We start from the raw sequence: 18,412 nt of genomic DNA on the forward strand, positions 1-18,412 counted from the left end.
CTGTACCTGTTGTTTTTCTGTTTTCATTTCATTTTTAAAAATTAGCTACTACTATACTTTGTAATAGTGTAAGTTACATATTTATCATTATCTATGAATTGTAATGCAAAACTCTCCTAAATAAATATTTCCTGTTGCCTTCTGGTACAAACCTGTTCTATATTTTAATATCTGGTTTCTCTGTTTCTTTCTTAAGAATAATTAGTTTGCACAGATTGCACAGATTAAGGGATTTTTTTTCAGTTTCTGCTGCATTTGTTTAAACTCGATACTTTTGTTTTTCTTGCAATTACAACAGGATTTGAACTGAAGTAAATATTACTCCATTAATCCATCTATTCATTGTTGGCTGAAGAACCAGTTCAGCTTTAGAATTCTGTTAACTCGGTCCTGCTGGAGAAGTCCAGAAAAGAAAAAAAACACAGATAAATAACATAAACAAACAAGCACTGAAGTCATGGTCTTGGGAACCTTGCATTTTCTAATTTCTGTTCTATAGCCTGCATATTATATAGAGCAGTGCTCTCCAACCTCTTTCTTCATTATCCACTTATCAGAATGCCTTATTGAATTCCAAGGTCCGGTTGTTTAAGCCCTGTCCTTCAGCACTGTTGTAACTTCAAACGATTGTTGACTCTTAATGTCAAACCACCATTAGTAATTACATTGATTTTCATGGTAATGGGATCCTTTGAGAGATTTTCGAATGTATTTTAGTATACATGACAATCTTTTAAGTCAACTTAAAAGTCCCCGTTGTGACGAGTAATGGGTCCATATGTTGTTATCCAAAGAAAAAACACTTTTACCTAGTTTGGGGTAATTTAGTCATTAGTCAGGGAAGTACTGACTTTGAGCATTCATTTAATGCATTATTTATTATGTTTAGTTTTTCTTTCTCTTTTAATTGCTTTCAATTGTGCCAATCCAATCTTTCTACTATGTAACAAGGATATGTTTTGAGTAGAAAATGGGTATGAAAATGCCTTATAATGCTGTAAGTTGTTAATGGTGTAGGACAGGGGTGTCAAACTCAATTTCATTGAGGGCCGCATCAGCATTGCGATTGCCCTCAAGGGGCCAGGTGGGTATGGCCAGGGTGGGCGTGGCCTACTGGGTGGGCGTGGCTAGAGTGCGTATGGCCTACTGGGTGGGCATCGTTCGCATCAAGGGTGCCTATGGGGGCCTGGGCAGGAGTGGGACAGATCTGAGGGTCTCTGGCAGAAGGAGGGTCTCTGGGCCAGGGCCAAGGCAGTGGGGGCCGTTCCCTCACTGTTTCCAGGATGGCTTTGCGGGCCACATGAAACACTTCGCGGGCCGGATCCGGCTCCCGGGCCTTGTGTTTGACATGTCTGGTGTAGGAGAATATATTAGCCATGTGTTACTTTAGAACACGGGTGTCAAACTCAATCGCGTCATGTGACACTGCCTTTCCAGAGCAGGGGTGGGCGTGGCCTGTGCATGATGCATCCGGCCCGTGGGCCGCCAGTTTGACACCCCTGCTTTAGAATTTCTAGTTATTCAAAATATTTTAGTTATCCATCTGTATTAATATTCAGTTTTTTCTTCTCTGCTACATTTCCTTTCCCCTTTTAAATGTGTACTTACTGTATATCAGAATTTTTTTTCTTTAAATAAAAATGTAAATAATTAAAATGTTAGGGAAATGGCCAATGTCTGCAACTCAAAATGGTAGCAAAATCACAGTAATTATGAAACTTTGTTCCTGTTAAAATATTCTTGTAAGGAAATGAACAGCAGGAAGAATAATAGGATAAAGTGGTCATAGGAAGGTGGAAAAGGTGAGAAAATAGCAAATTGAGAAAAATAATGGACTTTTAGAAGATTTTGAAAGTGAGAATCAAAAATGCCTCAAAAACTGAAAGTGAAGGAAAGCAGAGGGAAATACTATATAAAACAGAAGAGAATAAATAATACATGATTCAATCTACTTTCCCCCAATCCTTGTAGCTACTCGTAAGTGTCCATCTGTACATTTCCTCCCATCCCATTTTTCTTTGCTCACTGGATACCTTCAGCCACAAATAACTCTCTCCCCGATTATGCCTTATAAAAATAAAGGTTACAAGAAAATTGATATTTTCCCCTCATTGACTAAGTCTAACATTAATTACTTGGGAACAAGTATGTCTCAAAACAGAATGAAAAAGTGCCCTTCATGCTATGTGATAATGGTATTCATGTTTGTATGATATTAAGGGCCTTTTAGAAACATTATTTATTTAGAAAAATAACTTCTAAACAAATTCTACATTACTGTAGCTGTTTTTGATACTGCTTCTGGAATGTATTGATTCGATCTGTATATTTCCTGTCCTTCTGCCCAGCAGTTTTAGTAACAAAGTAACTACTAACGTCTTTCCAGAAAGCTTCTTCATAATCTCTCTGCAAGAACCATTATCACCTCAGTAGATAATCTTCCATTTCCATGTCTTTTGCTCATAAACTCCAGTCTGCCATCTATTTGTTCCCATCTTTATTTACCATTTTCCTTCCATTTGATACTACAAAACGTCATTGCAATGTCATTAGCAATCAGTAAATGATTCTTCTCAGTAAAATCATTTGGTGATGTCACTGATGAACCCAATCTTCTTCAGTATAGTGAAATTTTCTGTACCAACAAGAAACTTGTGGCCCGGTGATGTTTTCTGCATAATCCTGAACTCCAGAGTTTAAGGGCTCCATTTCACATGGAAGCCTTCATACAATCATCTCTACCCAGTTTACATGGGAAGCAGAATGACTAATACCAAGACAAAATCACTAACCAAAAAAAGGCATGTTAAATTCAGCCATTGCTATTCTTGTTCCATAGTACAAACATATTGTACAGTATTCTGTGTTGGCTTCGCTCCATGGCAGGGAGGCAGTGGTTATATCTCACAAATAACCAAACAAATAACATTTTTCCTAAAAGGGCTTTAAAATGCAATTGATGTTTTACCACCACATTTAACACTCTGCTTTTAAACTGTGGGAAGAATCCAGAGGAAGAAATATTTTGGGAAATATTAAAAGGCAGAATATTATATTTTCCCAAAGGATTTTAAAGGCAAAAACCAACCACCACTCCCAGTCTCTCTGCCCCAAACAGAAACTAGGTCCACAGAAATGCAGATGTGATAATCTCGTCAGAAAGATTGGAGCCAGGAAGTGGAATTAGAAAGAAAAATCCCTAGAATCAACAATCCCTCACACCAAAAATCCAACAGTCATCATCCACAGCCCCAGGGAAGCAGGAACAGGAACAACTCCAAACAAAAGCTCAAGAAGGTATAAAAACCCACCACTCCCTACTACATGTGGTCAGTTTTCCCAGAGCCATCTTTCTGTCTGGCTCTCCTCTTCAATAAACTACAACCTTCTTTCTAAAGCAGTCTCCATGTTTGTTTATTCCAGACCTGGACTGGACCCTGATGAAGATTTTTCTTTTAACAAAACTTATGGCTACTACTATCACTGCTGTTTGGATCATGGCTAACCTGATGTTTAAACCAGGATGTCAAACTCGTGACGTCACGTGACATTGCGCGACGTATCAGGACTTTTTCCCCATTGCCAGCAATGGGGAGGGCGCAGTTTCATCGTGATGCATCCGGCCCATGGGCCTGCAGTTTGACATGCCTGTTTTAGACTCTTCTGCATTAGCTGATAACTCAGGTAGAAAACTTGTCTTTATTCTACCTGCAAAAACATACATTGAAAGGTAACAAAAATCCAAAGCTTAATTACACAAATCTCATTTTCTTGTAAGACTTTCGAAACCTGCTTAGCAAGGTGGCTTACCTTGATAAATCATTATAAAAAATTATCCACAATGATCCATTTGGATAATCTCTACTATAGTAAAGATAAATAAGGACCAAATCCTTCCTTTGATAGCAATACAAGTCTCTTCTCCAATCTGCAGATGGGAAGGATGTCATATTATGTTTCCAGTGGTAACTTCATATGAGAAATCTGTGAATTCTCTCTGGAAAAAAACAAGCTTGATTTCAGAGAGTTGCTTCAGAGTAGTATTATATGCGATCATTTGGCAACTACAATTTTATCATGGTTGTCTGGAGGGGGAAGCAAATAACAAAATATGTCAAAATAATTCCTCTGTGACTTACATACTTCCACCCAACATTCAGATAAAATGCAAAAGGTGAGGACTGCACTGTATCATCATGCAGGTAACCACTGTTTTGTCATTGCAGCTACCAATGCACTTAAATCTATGCTACAATATAAGACTATGATGTGTTATCAACTTCACTATCATAATATGCAAAAATGTCATTTTTGAACAAGATGCACAGTAATTCAAACACTATAATTATATAATTAATATATAATTATAATTAATAATTATAACCATATATAATTATATTTATATTTAATTATAATTATATATTTATAAATTATAATTGTATATAATTATATATAATTATATTTAATTATAATTATAATATTCTTGTGTAGAAGTCAGCACTACTAACAAGCACATTAGAAGGCAGCCAGTATGTGATAGTGATACCATAGTCTTTGCAACACAAGTTTTTTTTTCTAACAACTCTCATTCAATTTGATGAAAAAACATGAAAATAAATTCTGTCTCCATGGTAGAAATGATTTTTTTCTCGAATGAAATAAACTTTTTTAAAAAAAAAATCCCAAAACTTTCGCCAAAACTTCTGAAGGACAGCGTGAATTTCTACTTTAATTCATTATTTAGTTTTAAAGCAAATAGTCCCATTTGTCCTGCCCTTTTTAATTAGTTACTATAAAAGCTAGACTGGGATGTAGATTCGAGTTAACATGCAAAACAGCCAAGAGAGCCGCTTTCCGAGTGATCCCAGTTTAAATACGGTCAGAGCAATGCCGCGTTTTCTGGAATCCTGTCCCAGCCGTCGCGGGATGAAAGAAGATCCACACCGAGAAGGAAGAATAAGAGACCATCCGGCCTCTGCACATAAACCGTCCCATCGACGCTGCGCAAGGGGATTCTTGGACAGGGCTCGTATTACACCGCCCATCCCACCTCTCGGTAGCAACCAAGCATCGTCTTTTCGCCGGAAGTAAGGAAACCAGGGAAGGTTTTGACCCCAGCAACGCCCACTGGGCTAGTAGCCGCGCCTGCAACAGGAAAGACTACAAGCCCCAGACTTCTTAGCGGCCGCCTTCGTTTCTTCCGGTTGCGAAGCTGATGAAAGTGAAAGCGTCGCGGCAGCCCCGCCGCCGCCGCCGCTCTAGCTACCTCCCCCTCGACTTTGGCTTGGCTCGTTCACCTTCAAGCGGCTGGCGCGGCGAAGGGCCTGGCGGAGCGAGAGGGCGCCGAGCAGAGACCTGCAGGAGAGCGCAGCATGAACGGAGGAGTGGACTATCTGCTGTCGGAGGAAGTGATCCATCTCACCCGAGGACCTTCAGGTATAAATAAAGTCCGCGGCCGGCAGCTCCTTGGGCTTCCCCCGCCGCCTTTGGCTGAGGAAGTGCCCTTGCTTGCCTGGTGCTCCCGCTGCGGCAAGGCTCTGGGGCAGGCGTGGGGGAGAGAGGGGAAACCCCGAAATACGAAGGAGAGGCCCGGGGAAACCACGCCAAGTTAGAAGCAGCTCCTCTTTGTCCTTTGGCTTTCAGGGGCTTATTCGGATCCTCGGCACAGGAAAGGCAACAACCTCTAGCGAAGCGCTGCAGGATTGCTTTTAAAGATTTTAATCCTCAAAGAACAGGTTTCCCTTGAACCATGATATCTGTTTGAGGCTCTCTCTCTCTCTCTTTTTTTTTGTATGTGAAAGTTGATGCAAAAATATTTTGCAGTTTAGGTATGGTAAAACGCTACGTTGAGTCTGCAGCACTGCATGGAGCCACCTATTAAACTAGATGACTGCAAGGAATATAAATTCTAACCATCCTCCAACATTCAGGAAGAACTGAAGAAGCTTTTTGGATGAGAAGTAAAATGTCTTCAAGGAACAACAAAATCCAGTTGCCTTTTGGAAAAGCACCCTTGGGACAACCATGACTTGGATGACTTGGGAATCTCCATAGACAACTCCTATTAAACTCCCAACAAAAGTGCGTATAGTCAAGGCTATGGTCTTCCCAGTTGCAATATATGGTTGTGAAAGTTGGACCGTAAGAAAGGCTGAGTGCCAAAGAATTGAGGCCTTTGAACTATGGTGCTGGAGAAGACTCCTGCGAGTCCCTTGGACTGCAAGGCGATCAAACCGGTCAGGCCTAGAGGAGATCAACCCTGACTGCTCTTTAGAAGGCCAGATCCTGAAGCTAAAACTCAAATACTTTGGCCACCTAATGAGGAGGAAGGACTCACTGGAGAAGAGCCTAATGCTGGGAAAGATTGAGGGCAATAGAAGAAGGGGACGACAGAGAATGAGGTGGCTGGATGGAGTCACTGAAGCAGTAGGCGTGAGCTTAAATGGACTCCAGAAGATGGTAGAGGACAGGAAGGCCTGGAGGAACATTGTCCATAGGGTCGCGATGGGTCGGACACGACTTCGCAACTAACAAGAACAATGGGGATTCTCAGTCATTCAGGTCATGGTTGTCCCAAAGGTGCTTTTTCAAAAGGCAACTGGACTTTCTTGTTTTTCCTTGAAGATGTTTCATTTCTCATCCACGAAGCTTCTTCAGTTCCTATTAAACTTGAAGGAGCTTACTCCAAAGTAGGCATACAGGGTTGCACTGTAAATGGAAATGGAAGGTTTGGAGATACTGTTTATGCAGAAAATGTGTGTGAGAGAATTCTATCTAAATCTGAACCTATATCTGATCTTCACACTGGAGATTAGAACAAAAATCAAGCCAGACTGGTTTAAGGCAGAACAACCTGTGGTCTTCCAGATGTTGCGAAATTACCATTCTCAAAAGCTCTAATCAGCTTGACCAGTGAGAACAATTTATAGGATAGCATCCTGGGCTTGTTCTGGGCTCAACTCAGCTTCACAGTTGTTTAGGTATTTCTCAAAGTATTTTTTTTACTCATAATCTATTTATGGATGATTTTCATGAAAAACATGATTCCTGCCTGCCCTATTCCATGTTTTTTGGAGCAAAAAGGTGATTAAAGAAAACCCCACTACACTTATTTTTCTCTGTGTGTACAGATGTTTGAAGTGAATATGTGATGCTTAATCTATTTAGATTTGCAGGGCTTTTTTTAAAAAAAGTTCGTGTATGATGGCTTATGGTTGATACCTTTGTTTACTGCTTTACAGTAAAAAGTTTGATATTACAATTCACACATTTTGAAGACAACATTAAAGTTCTCTCTGAGATCTCATTAACACTGTGCTGCCTAGGAAATAATCTTTGTTCCAAATGGATCATTCACTTCTTTATTAAAAAAAAAGAACTGGCAAAAAAAAATACAGGCATTCTTGGGACTGTATCCTCTCTAATTAAAGGGCAAACATTTTTTAAATTCAGTTTAATCCTTGTTTGGATAAAAAGCATGCAAGCCCAACCATGAATTATTGAGTTGCTGTAGTTTTTTTATCTTGTACTTTCGCTGGTTTTTAAATATGCAGTCTGGATAATTTGATTCATTTACTCTTTAATAAACTGTGGGATGGCAGTGTTTATGTTTATATTAAATGCATTTATAGCTTACATTCCAATCCACACATTTCCAAAATTTGCCAAGTTTAATATCAACATTCCACTAACTCTAGCAGAATTCATAATTTTTTTAAAGCTAGCCACTAAATAACAGAAAACAAAATCTTAAACGTGCAAGCCATATGGCTCTACTGGACATTAGTGACACCTAGTGGAATATCAAGCGTTATGCTAGAATCTGGACTAGTCAGATTCTAGTCCAGAAATAAATGTGTGCCTTTTAGTGTCTAAATGAGTGCCTGGATGCATGCATGCATGCATGCATGCATGTGTTTTTATGATTGTCTTATTCTCTTTTAATTCAGTGTGTGTTAGGAGTCTGTATTTGCTGAATATTGTTTGGTGATTATGAAGTTAATAAAGCAGTGAAGTTGTTGGGAGGAGAAAGAGAAGTGAGTGACAATTATATATCTCATCTCAAAGATACGGGATATCATTTGGTACTCCTGCCCCAGATTAAAGCATTTCTTAGATTAAACATATGAAAGAATGTAAATTTTAATCCATTGTGACCAGTAGAAAGAATGCTCCATGTGTTGCAGTCTTAAAAGTGAATGTTTATTCTGGGATTGCTGTAACATGATTTCTCCCTACTGAATTCAACCATATTTTCCCCAATTTCTCTAGTTCTATAGCAGGCAAAAATGGCTAGACTTTGTTTTTACTTCCAATAATATGAAGTCATTTAACAATTTTTATTTGGGGCAGATACCTTCCCCCTCCTCTTTCCTTCTTCACAAGGTTGTTGCAAGTACATCATTGCTTCATTATTTGGTCATCTCTACGTTGTGTGTTCATTGCCTTTAGAGAACTATTTATTTAAAACATATATCTGCCCATCTTGTATCAAACTCTGGGCAGCTTATAACCGAAAGATAAAACAACATCAGTGTACAATAAAAATATTAAAACCACAAATATTAAAACCAAATCAAAACAGAAATTATGTGTAACCATAATGTTTTTTTCTTCATTAGGTGAAAAATATTTTTCTACTGTTTTGCATTTTTATAGCCGTTTTATTTGGGTGTTAAAGTTAAGTCAGATAAATGGCACACAACTTGTGTCTCATACCTCACAACTTGTATCTGAAGCAACCATTTAGCTTAGTATTGCTTTATAGGGTCCAGGACAGGGGTCTGCAACCTTGACAACTTTAAGATGGACTTCAGCTCCCAGAATTCCTCAGCCAGCTCTGGGAGCTGAAGTCCACAAGTCTTAAAGTTGTCAAGGTGAGTTGTTTAGGGACAACTCACCACAGCAAACTCATCATGACCAGCTTGCCACAGCCAACTCGTTGCAGGACAACTTGCCTTGGCCAACTCACTGTGGGACAATTAGACACAGAACAGCTATTGCAAAAGTGATTTTGAATTTTTGGAAAAAAAAACACCTTCCCAATGTAGTCTACAATTGAATATCAAGGGTATGCTGAGTGCTGCCATTCAAACTGTGCACTGTTGCTAATGAAATACCAATATTTAAAATGAAAACCAAATACGCACAGTTGCCCATTGCTGTTTATTTTGGTTCAAGAAGTTTTGTTATAGTTGAAAGGAATAGTTTCATTGTTCTGAGTTTTTTCTTTCTTGCTAGTTTTGGGCTGGGGAGTGATCCCATTTATTTTTTTAAAAAAAACTTTTCCTTTTGATCTTTGTCTTAGGCCTGGGATTTAATATAGTTGGTGGGACTGACCAGCAATATATCGCCAATGACAGCGGCATCTACGTTAGCCGGATCAAAGAAAATGGAGCTGCTGCACTTGATGGCCGCCTTCAGGAAGGAGACAAGATTATAGCAGTAAATAATTTAATTCTGTCCTGTAAAATTGTTTCATGGAGGGAGGGGGAGGGGAGAATAATGTAGAAATATTTACAATCTCTCTAAATCCATCCAATCGGTATCACTAAGAAAATTCAAGACCAAAATTTTTTTGATATGTCATTCCATTATATAACAGATTTCCCCAATCTAAAACTTTGTCTTTTTAAACTAATTTTAATATGAAGGAAATGATGAAGAAAGAAGTACTTATAACGTCTGGGCAGGCTTTATCATAGGCACAATGTGAGTTTGCCTCATCCCCAGCTGCATAGAACAATGTTTCTCAACCTTAGCAACTTTAAGATATGTGGACGTCAGCTCCCAGAATTCCCCAGCCAGAATGATTGAGAAAGAGTGGAAGAGAATAATTTGTCTTCTGTCCAAAGGTCCTTTCATTCAATTGCTAATCCATCCTGTATGTGACTTGTCTGACTTGGAAGTTTGCCTCTGGGGGAGAATAAACCTTAATACATTGCGCCTTTTCTTGAAAAAGGATATAGGGTCATATATGCTGCCAGAGACTTTAACTGTATTTTAAGTATTATGCCATGGTGGCACACTGGTTAGAATGCAACATTGGAGGCTAACTCTGCCCACAGCCAGGAGTTCAATCCTGACTGACTCAAGGTCGACTCAACCTTCCATCCTTCCAAGGTCGGTAAAATGAGGACCCAGATTGTTGGGAGCAATATGCTGACATTGTAAACTGCCCAGGCAGCACTGTATGGAGTGGTATATAAATCTGTTGCTATTTAAAATCACGCTCTTCTTCCAATCCAAGTTCCCTCAATATATATTTTGCATGTAGACGAAATACATAAACGGAGAGTATGTAACTTTGTCTCACTCTTTTGCCAACTTGGAGCCAGCCTGTTTCACCAGGGTCTGTACATATATAGTGGCTTTCTGACTTGTGTATAGGTGAGGAGAACTAGATGTTCTGGGGTTGTCATATTTTTAAGTCAGAGGGTGCTTTGAAGCAATATGAATTGATATATAAGTCTAAGCGTTGTTGTTATTGCCATTTCTCTCCCCCCCCCTCCGGTCTGTTTTTGGTATAGCTGTCCCTGGCGTGCCAATTGACAAGTGATATATGGCCTTTCGTCCATGAAAAAATATGCACCCTTCTTTTGAGGACTGCTTTTCTCTTTACAAGTATAACTGTTCTCCTTTGAAATGGGCACATGATTCTTCATCTGTGAAACTTAAGCTAATTGAATTATAGGAACCTACAGCTTTTGCAGATGTGGGTTTTTTTATTTAAAAAGTTTTACAATACATTTTAACTTTAATCCCCCCTCCCCCACCCCTATCCAACCCTCCCTATCCCTCCCCCCCACTACCTCCCCCCCCCGACTTCCCAGAGCTAAATACAGGGCATAAAATCAAAAAACAAACATAGACACCCTTATGTTATCAACAATAAACTATAAATTCTATCTATCTCTAGCTCATATAAAATGAATACAAACAATATTAACATTACAAATAAAGTAGAGAAAAAAAAGAGGAAAACAGAAAAAAAGCTTTGCTCAAAATAAATTTTCTTAATCCCAGTCCTTATTCATATTAATTTCAAAAAAAAAGAAAAAGAAAAAGAAAAAAGAAAAGAAAAAAAACAAAAAAAAACTTTCACCTGCTATTTACATTCTCCCACCTTTCTCTAATTTCCAAACAATTTCTCAGTTACACGCCAAAAGCGCCTATCTCTGTTAGTCTTAATAATCTCCAACCAAACTAAACTACGATCAAAAATAGTTCTTGCATGTATCACACCAAATGTCTCACAGTTCCAAATCATCCTTAAATTCAAATAAAAGTTCAAATACAAAGAATATATATAAAAAAAGATTTAGGCAATCTCTAAGACAACTTGTTATTAATTAGGAGCTTACATACCCATTCTTAGTTCAACACATACTTTAAATCCATTACCCTAATATACTTTTCTAGCAAGCAATCTTAAATTGTGTAAAATATTAACAAAAAGAAAGAAAAAAAAAGAAAAAAAACCTTCTTTCTCCTCTATAATAATTTTACTCCATTGACATTCTAATCTAAAAATTAATCAGCAATCTTAACGCCCCAAAACTTTTGGAGCACCTCTGTCATGACCCCCAAAACTTCTTTAGACCGCTCCTCTCTCACATCTTCACTGTAAGCACGCTTTGGAGATTCCATAACTTTCTGCTGATCTTGCTCTTGCTCTCGTCTCGCTCTTCTTAGGGCGGCACGCGTCATCTTCTGGCCTCCTGCAGCAACCGATGAAACTGTGACTTGATCCCCTCCAACACCATTGTCCTCTGTCTGTCTATCTGTAACGTCTTGAGGCTTTCCCCCACCGTATCCTTTTGCAGCTTCCAAAAATGATAGGGGGGTTGCTTTTAACACATTACTATAAAAATCACGTGCCTGAGCCACAGTAACCAAACGATGTCTTTTACCTTCATACGTCGCCACCAATCCAACTGGAGTCTCCCATCTAAACTTAATATCACGTTTCTTAAGTTCCCGTACCAAAAATGCAAAATCTTTCCTTCTCCTTAGGATCTTCGGAGGGATCTCTTTTAAAACCAAAACTTCTTGCTCATCCACTACCAAATTAGTATCATAAGCAGCTTGAATAACTTCATCTCTCGTTACTCTCTTTGTAAAATAGACCACCACATCTCTGGGTAACTTCTTCTGTCTTGCAATCCATGAATTTACACGAAAAACTTTGTCCATATTTCCCTTAATTTCAGATGCTGACTGGCCCAGTACCCCTTCCAGAGCCTCAGAAATCAGCTGCTTTAAATCTTCTTTACCATTCTCCTTTAAACCCCTGATTCTAATAGCATACTGCATCTGATTATACTGAACAAGGCTCAATTCTTCGTCCATTTTATCCCTTATATTTTCATTTTCTAATACCTTTGCTTCTAATATAGAGTTCTTTTGACTGAGATCCTCCACTTTTATATCCAGCTGTAGCACACATTCAGCTACGGATTCAACCTTAGACAAAATGTCCCGCCTCATTGCTCTCAGCTTCTCTTCTATCTTCTTCTCCAATTTCTCCATTTTCTCCTCCATTTTCTCCTCCAGCTTTTTCAACTTTTCATCCATCATATCAGACATCAATTGTACATGCTTTCCAAGAGCGTCTTGTAACTCCTTAAGCGTCAATGCCGGGGGAGATGCAGGAGGAAACAAAGCTTGCAATGAGGTCTCTTGCACCAGGGAAGACCCCACATTCCGAAGAGCTTTAGAAGTTTTAGCCGCCATCTTCCCCCACTTTCACTTATTACTCACTTTCACTTTGAAGCTATAAAATCCATTGAGCTAGAGAGTAAAAATAAAGAGTCCACTTCACCTTGACCTCCTGTACCGCTCTGCCTGCTTCTTGATAATCAAAAGTATTTCCATTTGGCAGGGGTGGTTGCTAACGCCTGGCTCTGCTCCAATAATCCCAGAGCAGAGGCGCTGCGCAGCTCGGAGCAACCCAGGCTTTGGGGGGGGCTCATCCTTCAGCCGCCCAAGCTCTCAGCTCAGGCGGCCCCAGAGAGCTCAACCCCTACCTGGGGCCTCACCCCCTCCTCTTCTCCCGAGGAGGGGGCTTCAAATCCATCTAAACAGCTGATCGGCGCTGTTTATGATGGAAAAACACAGCTGCGGAGCGGGCAGCCCGAAAACGGCTGTCTTCGGCGTCGCGTCGCCACCGGAAGTTTTTAAGATGTGGGTTTTTAAGCAAACATTTAGAGCTACAAGGAAGAGTAATCTTATCGCGTCCTTTCGCAGGGGTAGGCAACCTTGGCTCTTTTATGACTCGTGGACTTCAACTCCCAGAATTCCTGAGCCAGCCTGGCTGGCTCAGGAATTCTGGGAGTTGAAGTCCACGAGTCATAAAAGAGCCAAGGTTGCTAGAGTGTGGGCAATTCATAGATAGGCAAGAATCGCACTGAATATTACAAGGGCTACAATCACATCACACATGTAAGCGGGACTCAACTTTTGCAGGGCATTGGGGATTCCTTTGTTGTTTTCTTTACTGTGTTTATGTTGGGAGACATATGAAAATTGAAGTGTAATCTGTATCAGAATGATAGGGAGCTGCTATCAGTTTCCAATAAACACCATCAGAAGATCTAAAGGCTACAAAAAGAGGCCACAAGAGCCACAAGTTGCCTGCCTTTGTTTCACAGCATTGTGTCTGATCATCGATTGTAGCTTTATTTGCATTTCTCAACATTTTAAAGGTCTTTGAAGTTGGTGGTATTCTATATTAGCTCACGTTCTTAAATGCTTAGCTACAGTTCTAATTTATACTGTATGCTATTCTTTGTGCAGAATATACTGAGAATGCTGGCAGTCAATGAAAATGCAAGGGGGAAACTCGAGCCTTTAAAACACTTGGAATGTATTACTTAAATGCTCTGTACTAAATATTGTATTCTAACTAACGAAGTAGATTTACTCATTCTAACCAGACTTTTGTTCTTTAGTGATGGTTTGGGTCCAGGCAGCTTTATGGTGAGTGCCTAACTGGCTTTATGTGTGTGTGTGTGTGTGTATGTTTCCCCCAGGTTAACGATAATGAGTTGAAGAACATGCTGCACAAGAATGTTGTGGAACTTTTCAGGACAGCTGGTGACAATGTTTCATTAAAGGTTCAGCACAGGGTATGTAGGCCTCTTCCTTAGTTTTTGCTTGGCACGCTACCTTCATGGCTCTCTCTGTTCCCTAAAGTACTTCAAGGAATTTACTTCAGGAAAACTCCAAGCCACACCAAGACAACCGGATTGGCATGATTTGGATGAGGAACATAGATGTTGGACATCTCTGCTACAAACCATTGTTTTCTAAGTTTGTGCCCTTGAAATGTAATGAACGAGCTGATATTATTTTTCCCATCTTCAAGGCCAAATGGCTGAGGGATTTGGGGAGTTGCAGCATCTTGTATCAGAATGGCATCAGGCTGGGAAAATCTGCTTTAAACTGTTGCTGCTGTCCAAGTAAAATCCACTGCATGGGAAAATTAGGATACTTATAATGTAGGTCTGGCAAGAGGTAGAGAAGAAAAAATAAGGAGAAACATAACAGATAAGTAGCAGAAGTTGAATGTGAGCAGATCTCCCCAATATCAGATGTGTTGGGAATACAAATATTAGAATTGCCAGCCAAAATGGTCCACAAACAACTTTTGTAGTCTCTCGCATCTGAACAAGAGCAGTCTGGGGAAGCTGATGTACACCTGTATATGTGTTATGGTGTAATTTAAAATTTGATAAATTTTATGTGTATCAAATGGAGACCTTAAGGTAACCTACCAAGTGGCAAAATGTTGTGGATTATCTATAATGGTATGCCGTAGCAACATCTCCACTGAAGATTGATTTGATTAATGTTGGGAGAGAGAAAGGTGGCTAGCTTTTAAATTAGCAACTGCCTGGACTTGTCCTACAGTTTTATTGGAAAGATTTTCAGAAGAGAGAGAGAGAGATTATATAGATGTGGACATCTGTTATTGCATGCAGTGGAGTTTCCGCTCATTCTAAGATTGCAATACGGTTTGTTTGCCTGCTTGTTTTGGCGTGATTGCAAATGGAAATGATTGATCAGCTTCCTCAGTAGGGTGGGTGTGAGAAGGAGATCTTTTAAATTTTTCCATAAAGTAACAGTGAAAAGTAATTCCCTAGAGGCCTCTTAATCTTTTCCTCAAGTGTAACATGGGAATCCCACTTATCTCATTAGGACGTGCACAAGCTTTCAAAAGTAGCTTGGCTGAATACATCCTCGGAAAAGAACTTCCCATTTTGCTAACTTGGAAGACGTGGGTTGTCCTTGATTCTCTAAATGTTCTTAGAAAGTTGAACCACCTCCTCCTCATTTACTTGCTAATGCCTTTGCTCTCCTTCTGATTGCAGCTGCTGCCCCAGAATGGTCCCTCAAGCCACCGAGGAGATGGAGATCCAGGGGGGATTCCTTTGACGATGATTTTGGTGCCAGGGTTGGCCATAGCGGCAGCGGCAACTCTATTATGGGCCTTCCTTAGATATCGACAGCGAGTGTGATGAGCATCATTTCCCAAAGATCTTGGTGTCTGGGAAAACCTATATATCTGTAAAATAATTTAAACAGAAGAAATCAGCAATCTTACTCTGGACTGACAATAGGGAGATGAGTAATAGAGAATCATTGCTCAGTGCAGCCTTTCCCCAACGTGGTGCCTTTCAGATGGATTACAACTCCCATTATTTCCAACCTGGTGGGTATCACTTTGGGAAAGGCTGGAGAACACTAAACATTTTGGCTGCTTAGGGGAGTTTCAAATTTCATATATTTTAGAATCTGAAAACTGACAAGCTGGACATTCTCACTTTACTGGCCCTGAAGAAATTGCTCCAGTCTTTTCTGATTTATCCTTTTATCATCTGAGCTTTCCTGTACTCAACATTTTTTTCACATGTAACTAGGCAACAGGGCAGAGCTTCTATGTTATGTTCCCCTGACAGATGAGATAAGACAACTATCTGTTTTGCCACTTGCAAAACTGCCTCTGAAACGTGAAGGAAACTTCCGGAGCAATTGCAGCATAGTTATGCTTTTGATGTGAGGAGGGTTGGGTCTCAGATGGAATGAAATGTCCTTGAAAATGCAAGAAACCAGGTTTGTTTGATCGAAAGGAGTGTTGTGGATTGCAGATGCAGAATCTAGTGCAGGGGTAGGCAACCTTGGCTCTTTTATGACTCATGGACTTCAAATCCGAGCTGGCTCAGGAATTCTGGGAGTTGAAGTCCATGAGTCATAAAAGAGCCAAGGCTGCCTACCCCTGATCTAGTGTAAAAGTGAAAAAGGTATTGGATTTTTTTAAATGCAGATTTATCTTTATTCTCTTTAAGTTTTCTCAGAAGAATATTGTCCATCACGATGAGAGATGAAAGTGATAATGAGCACATCTTTTGCTAATGAGTAAAATTATGGCTAAACATGATTGGATTTTTGGAATGGTTCTCTAGCTGAAAAGGCAAAACATTTCCTCCAACCTGAACGTGGAAAGATGATGCATTGTTCCTTTTTACTCTCTTAAGAATAGATACTTTCAAGCATTGTATACAACTGATGGTTTATTTTGGAACAATTGTGTGGAATGCGTTGCTTTTATCTGTGGGTTGAAAACTCTTCATTGGGAAGTAGAGCCTTGCAGAGTTTCCTTCCATATAACTTGTTTCAAACTGGGGAGTCAAAATGTTTTTTTCTTAATTTGCTAAAGTGCCACGTAGCTCTTTCCAATGAAAAGCAGTACGTGTTCATGTTAGTTATTTTTTTGTTTGCTTGGAGAGCGTGAATTACATCTATGTAATTCTCTAGCCATGCAGCAAGGCAGCAGTTTTTATATAACCAAAAGTCTGTGAAATGATGACAAGGTACTTGAAAGAAAAGCTACAATGCCTTCTCTTTCTAGATGGCAAAGCCCTTGTATGTGGACTGTATTATAGAGTTGAATGATTTAAACTCCTTAAAGTATCATTGATTTTATTCTCACGTGGAATCCGTTTTATATTTTGCAAAGGAAAATTGATGTATGAGAAACGCACAATGCCAAAAAATGTATGTGCAGTACCTGTTGAAACTTTAACCTGTGCTGAACCTGTGTGTTGGTTTTTTTTTAACTTTTAAAATTTCTAATACTTCTCTACGGAAGAATGCTTGAGATATGCTGATGTGTGCCTGCCATCTTTTCCTCTTTCTATCCCTTTAGCTCCGTGGAAGGCCTGTCCTCCCTCCAATTGCATTGACCTGGAATGTGCCCAGCCTTTCTCAAGATAGAAAATGGCCATTCCTGATTGGAAACCCTTTTTCAGTAATGGAAGGCCTGGCCACACCAGTGAGAGCTCCAATTTTTGGGGAGGGATTTGTTAGGATTGTTATGACTGAAAAGACAATTTCCACAAGTACAGTATGATTGCAACAGGAAAAATTTTGTGGACACATGCCAAACTGGAACCCTGAGAACAGAGGCTTTTAGTGTGCAAGGAAGTATTATAGTATTGTGGATCTTCTGAGATACAGATAATCCTCGACTTATGAACACAATAGGGATCAGAATGTCTGTTACTGAGGTGTTCTTAAGTGAGTAAAGCCTGATTTTACACACACATTTAATTTAATTTTAATTTAATTTATTGAGATTTTTATACCGCCCTTCTCCCAAAGGGACTCAGGGCGGTTCACAGGGCATAAATATAAATAACAATACAAACATTAAAAGACAATTAAATCAATGCCCAAGTTAAAACAAGAATAATAAAACAAGCCTATAAAAAACCCATGTACCCCCATCAGGCCAGACCCGCTAGTTCAAATAAATGGGTCTTCAACCCGCGACGGAAGGATCGGAGGTCTGATGCCATCCGGAGCTCAACCGGCAGTTGGTTCCATAACGCCGGAGCACCCACAGAGAAGGCCCTCCCCCTGGGGGCCACCAGTCGACATTCCTTGACAGGAGGCACCATGAGGAGGCCCTCTCTGTGGGCGCGCACAGGGCGGAGGGGAGTCGACGCCGGCAGCAGGTGGTCCTCGAGGTATCGCGGACCCATGTCATGTAGGGACTTAAAGATCATAACCAAAACCTTGAACCTTACCCGGAAGACAACTGGTAACCAATGCAGCTCACGGAGCAAAGGTGTAACATGGGAGTACCGGGAAACTCCCAAGACAACTCTCGCGGCCGCATTCTGTACCAGTTGGAGCCTCCGAGTAGTCTTCAAGGGAAGTCCCATGTAGAGAGCATTACAGTAGTCTAGGCGAGAGGTCACGAGCGCATGAGTGACCGTACATAAGGCCTCCCGGTCCAGATAGGGCCGCAACTGGCGCACCAGGCGAACCTGGGCAAAAGCCCCCCCTTTTTTTTGTGCTATGTTTAAGTGAATCACCGTTAAGTGAACCTGGCTTCCTCCTTTGA

General features: G+C 40.1%; 1 protein-coding gene across 1 annotated transcript in view; it reads left to right on the forward strand.

The window, feature by feature from the left end:
• Positions 1-5,215: 5,215 nt before the first annotated feature.
• The window catches only part of LOC310631803 (deubiquitinase DESI2-like), a 110,261-nt gene continuing 97,064 nt past the window's right edge, over positions 5,216-18,412 (forward strand). Inside the window, exons 1-2 of the mRNA XM_083348509.1 lie at positions 5,216-5,436; positions 9,308-9,444. Coding sequence (XP_083204635.1) covers positions 5,373-5,436; positions 9,308-9,444 — 201 coding nt within the window. The 5' untranslated portion in view covers positions 5,216-5,372. The remainder of the gene's footprint in view (positions 5,437-9,307; positions 9,445-18,412) is intronic.

The sequence above is a fragment of the Vipera ursinii genome (genome assembly GCF_947247035.1).
Source record: "Vipera ursinii genome assembly, chromosome: 1".
Classification (NCBI taxonomy): Eukaryota; Metazoa; Chordata; class Lepidosauria; order Squamata; family Viperidae; genus Vipera; species Vipera ursinii.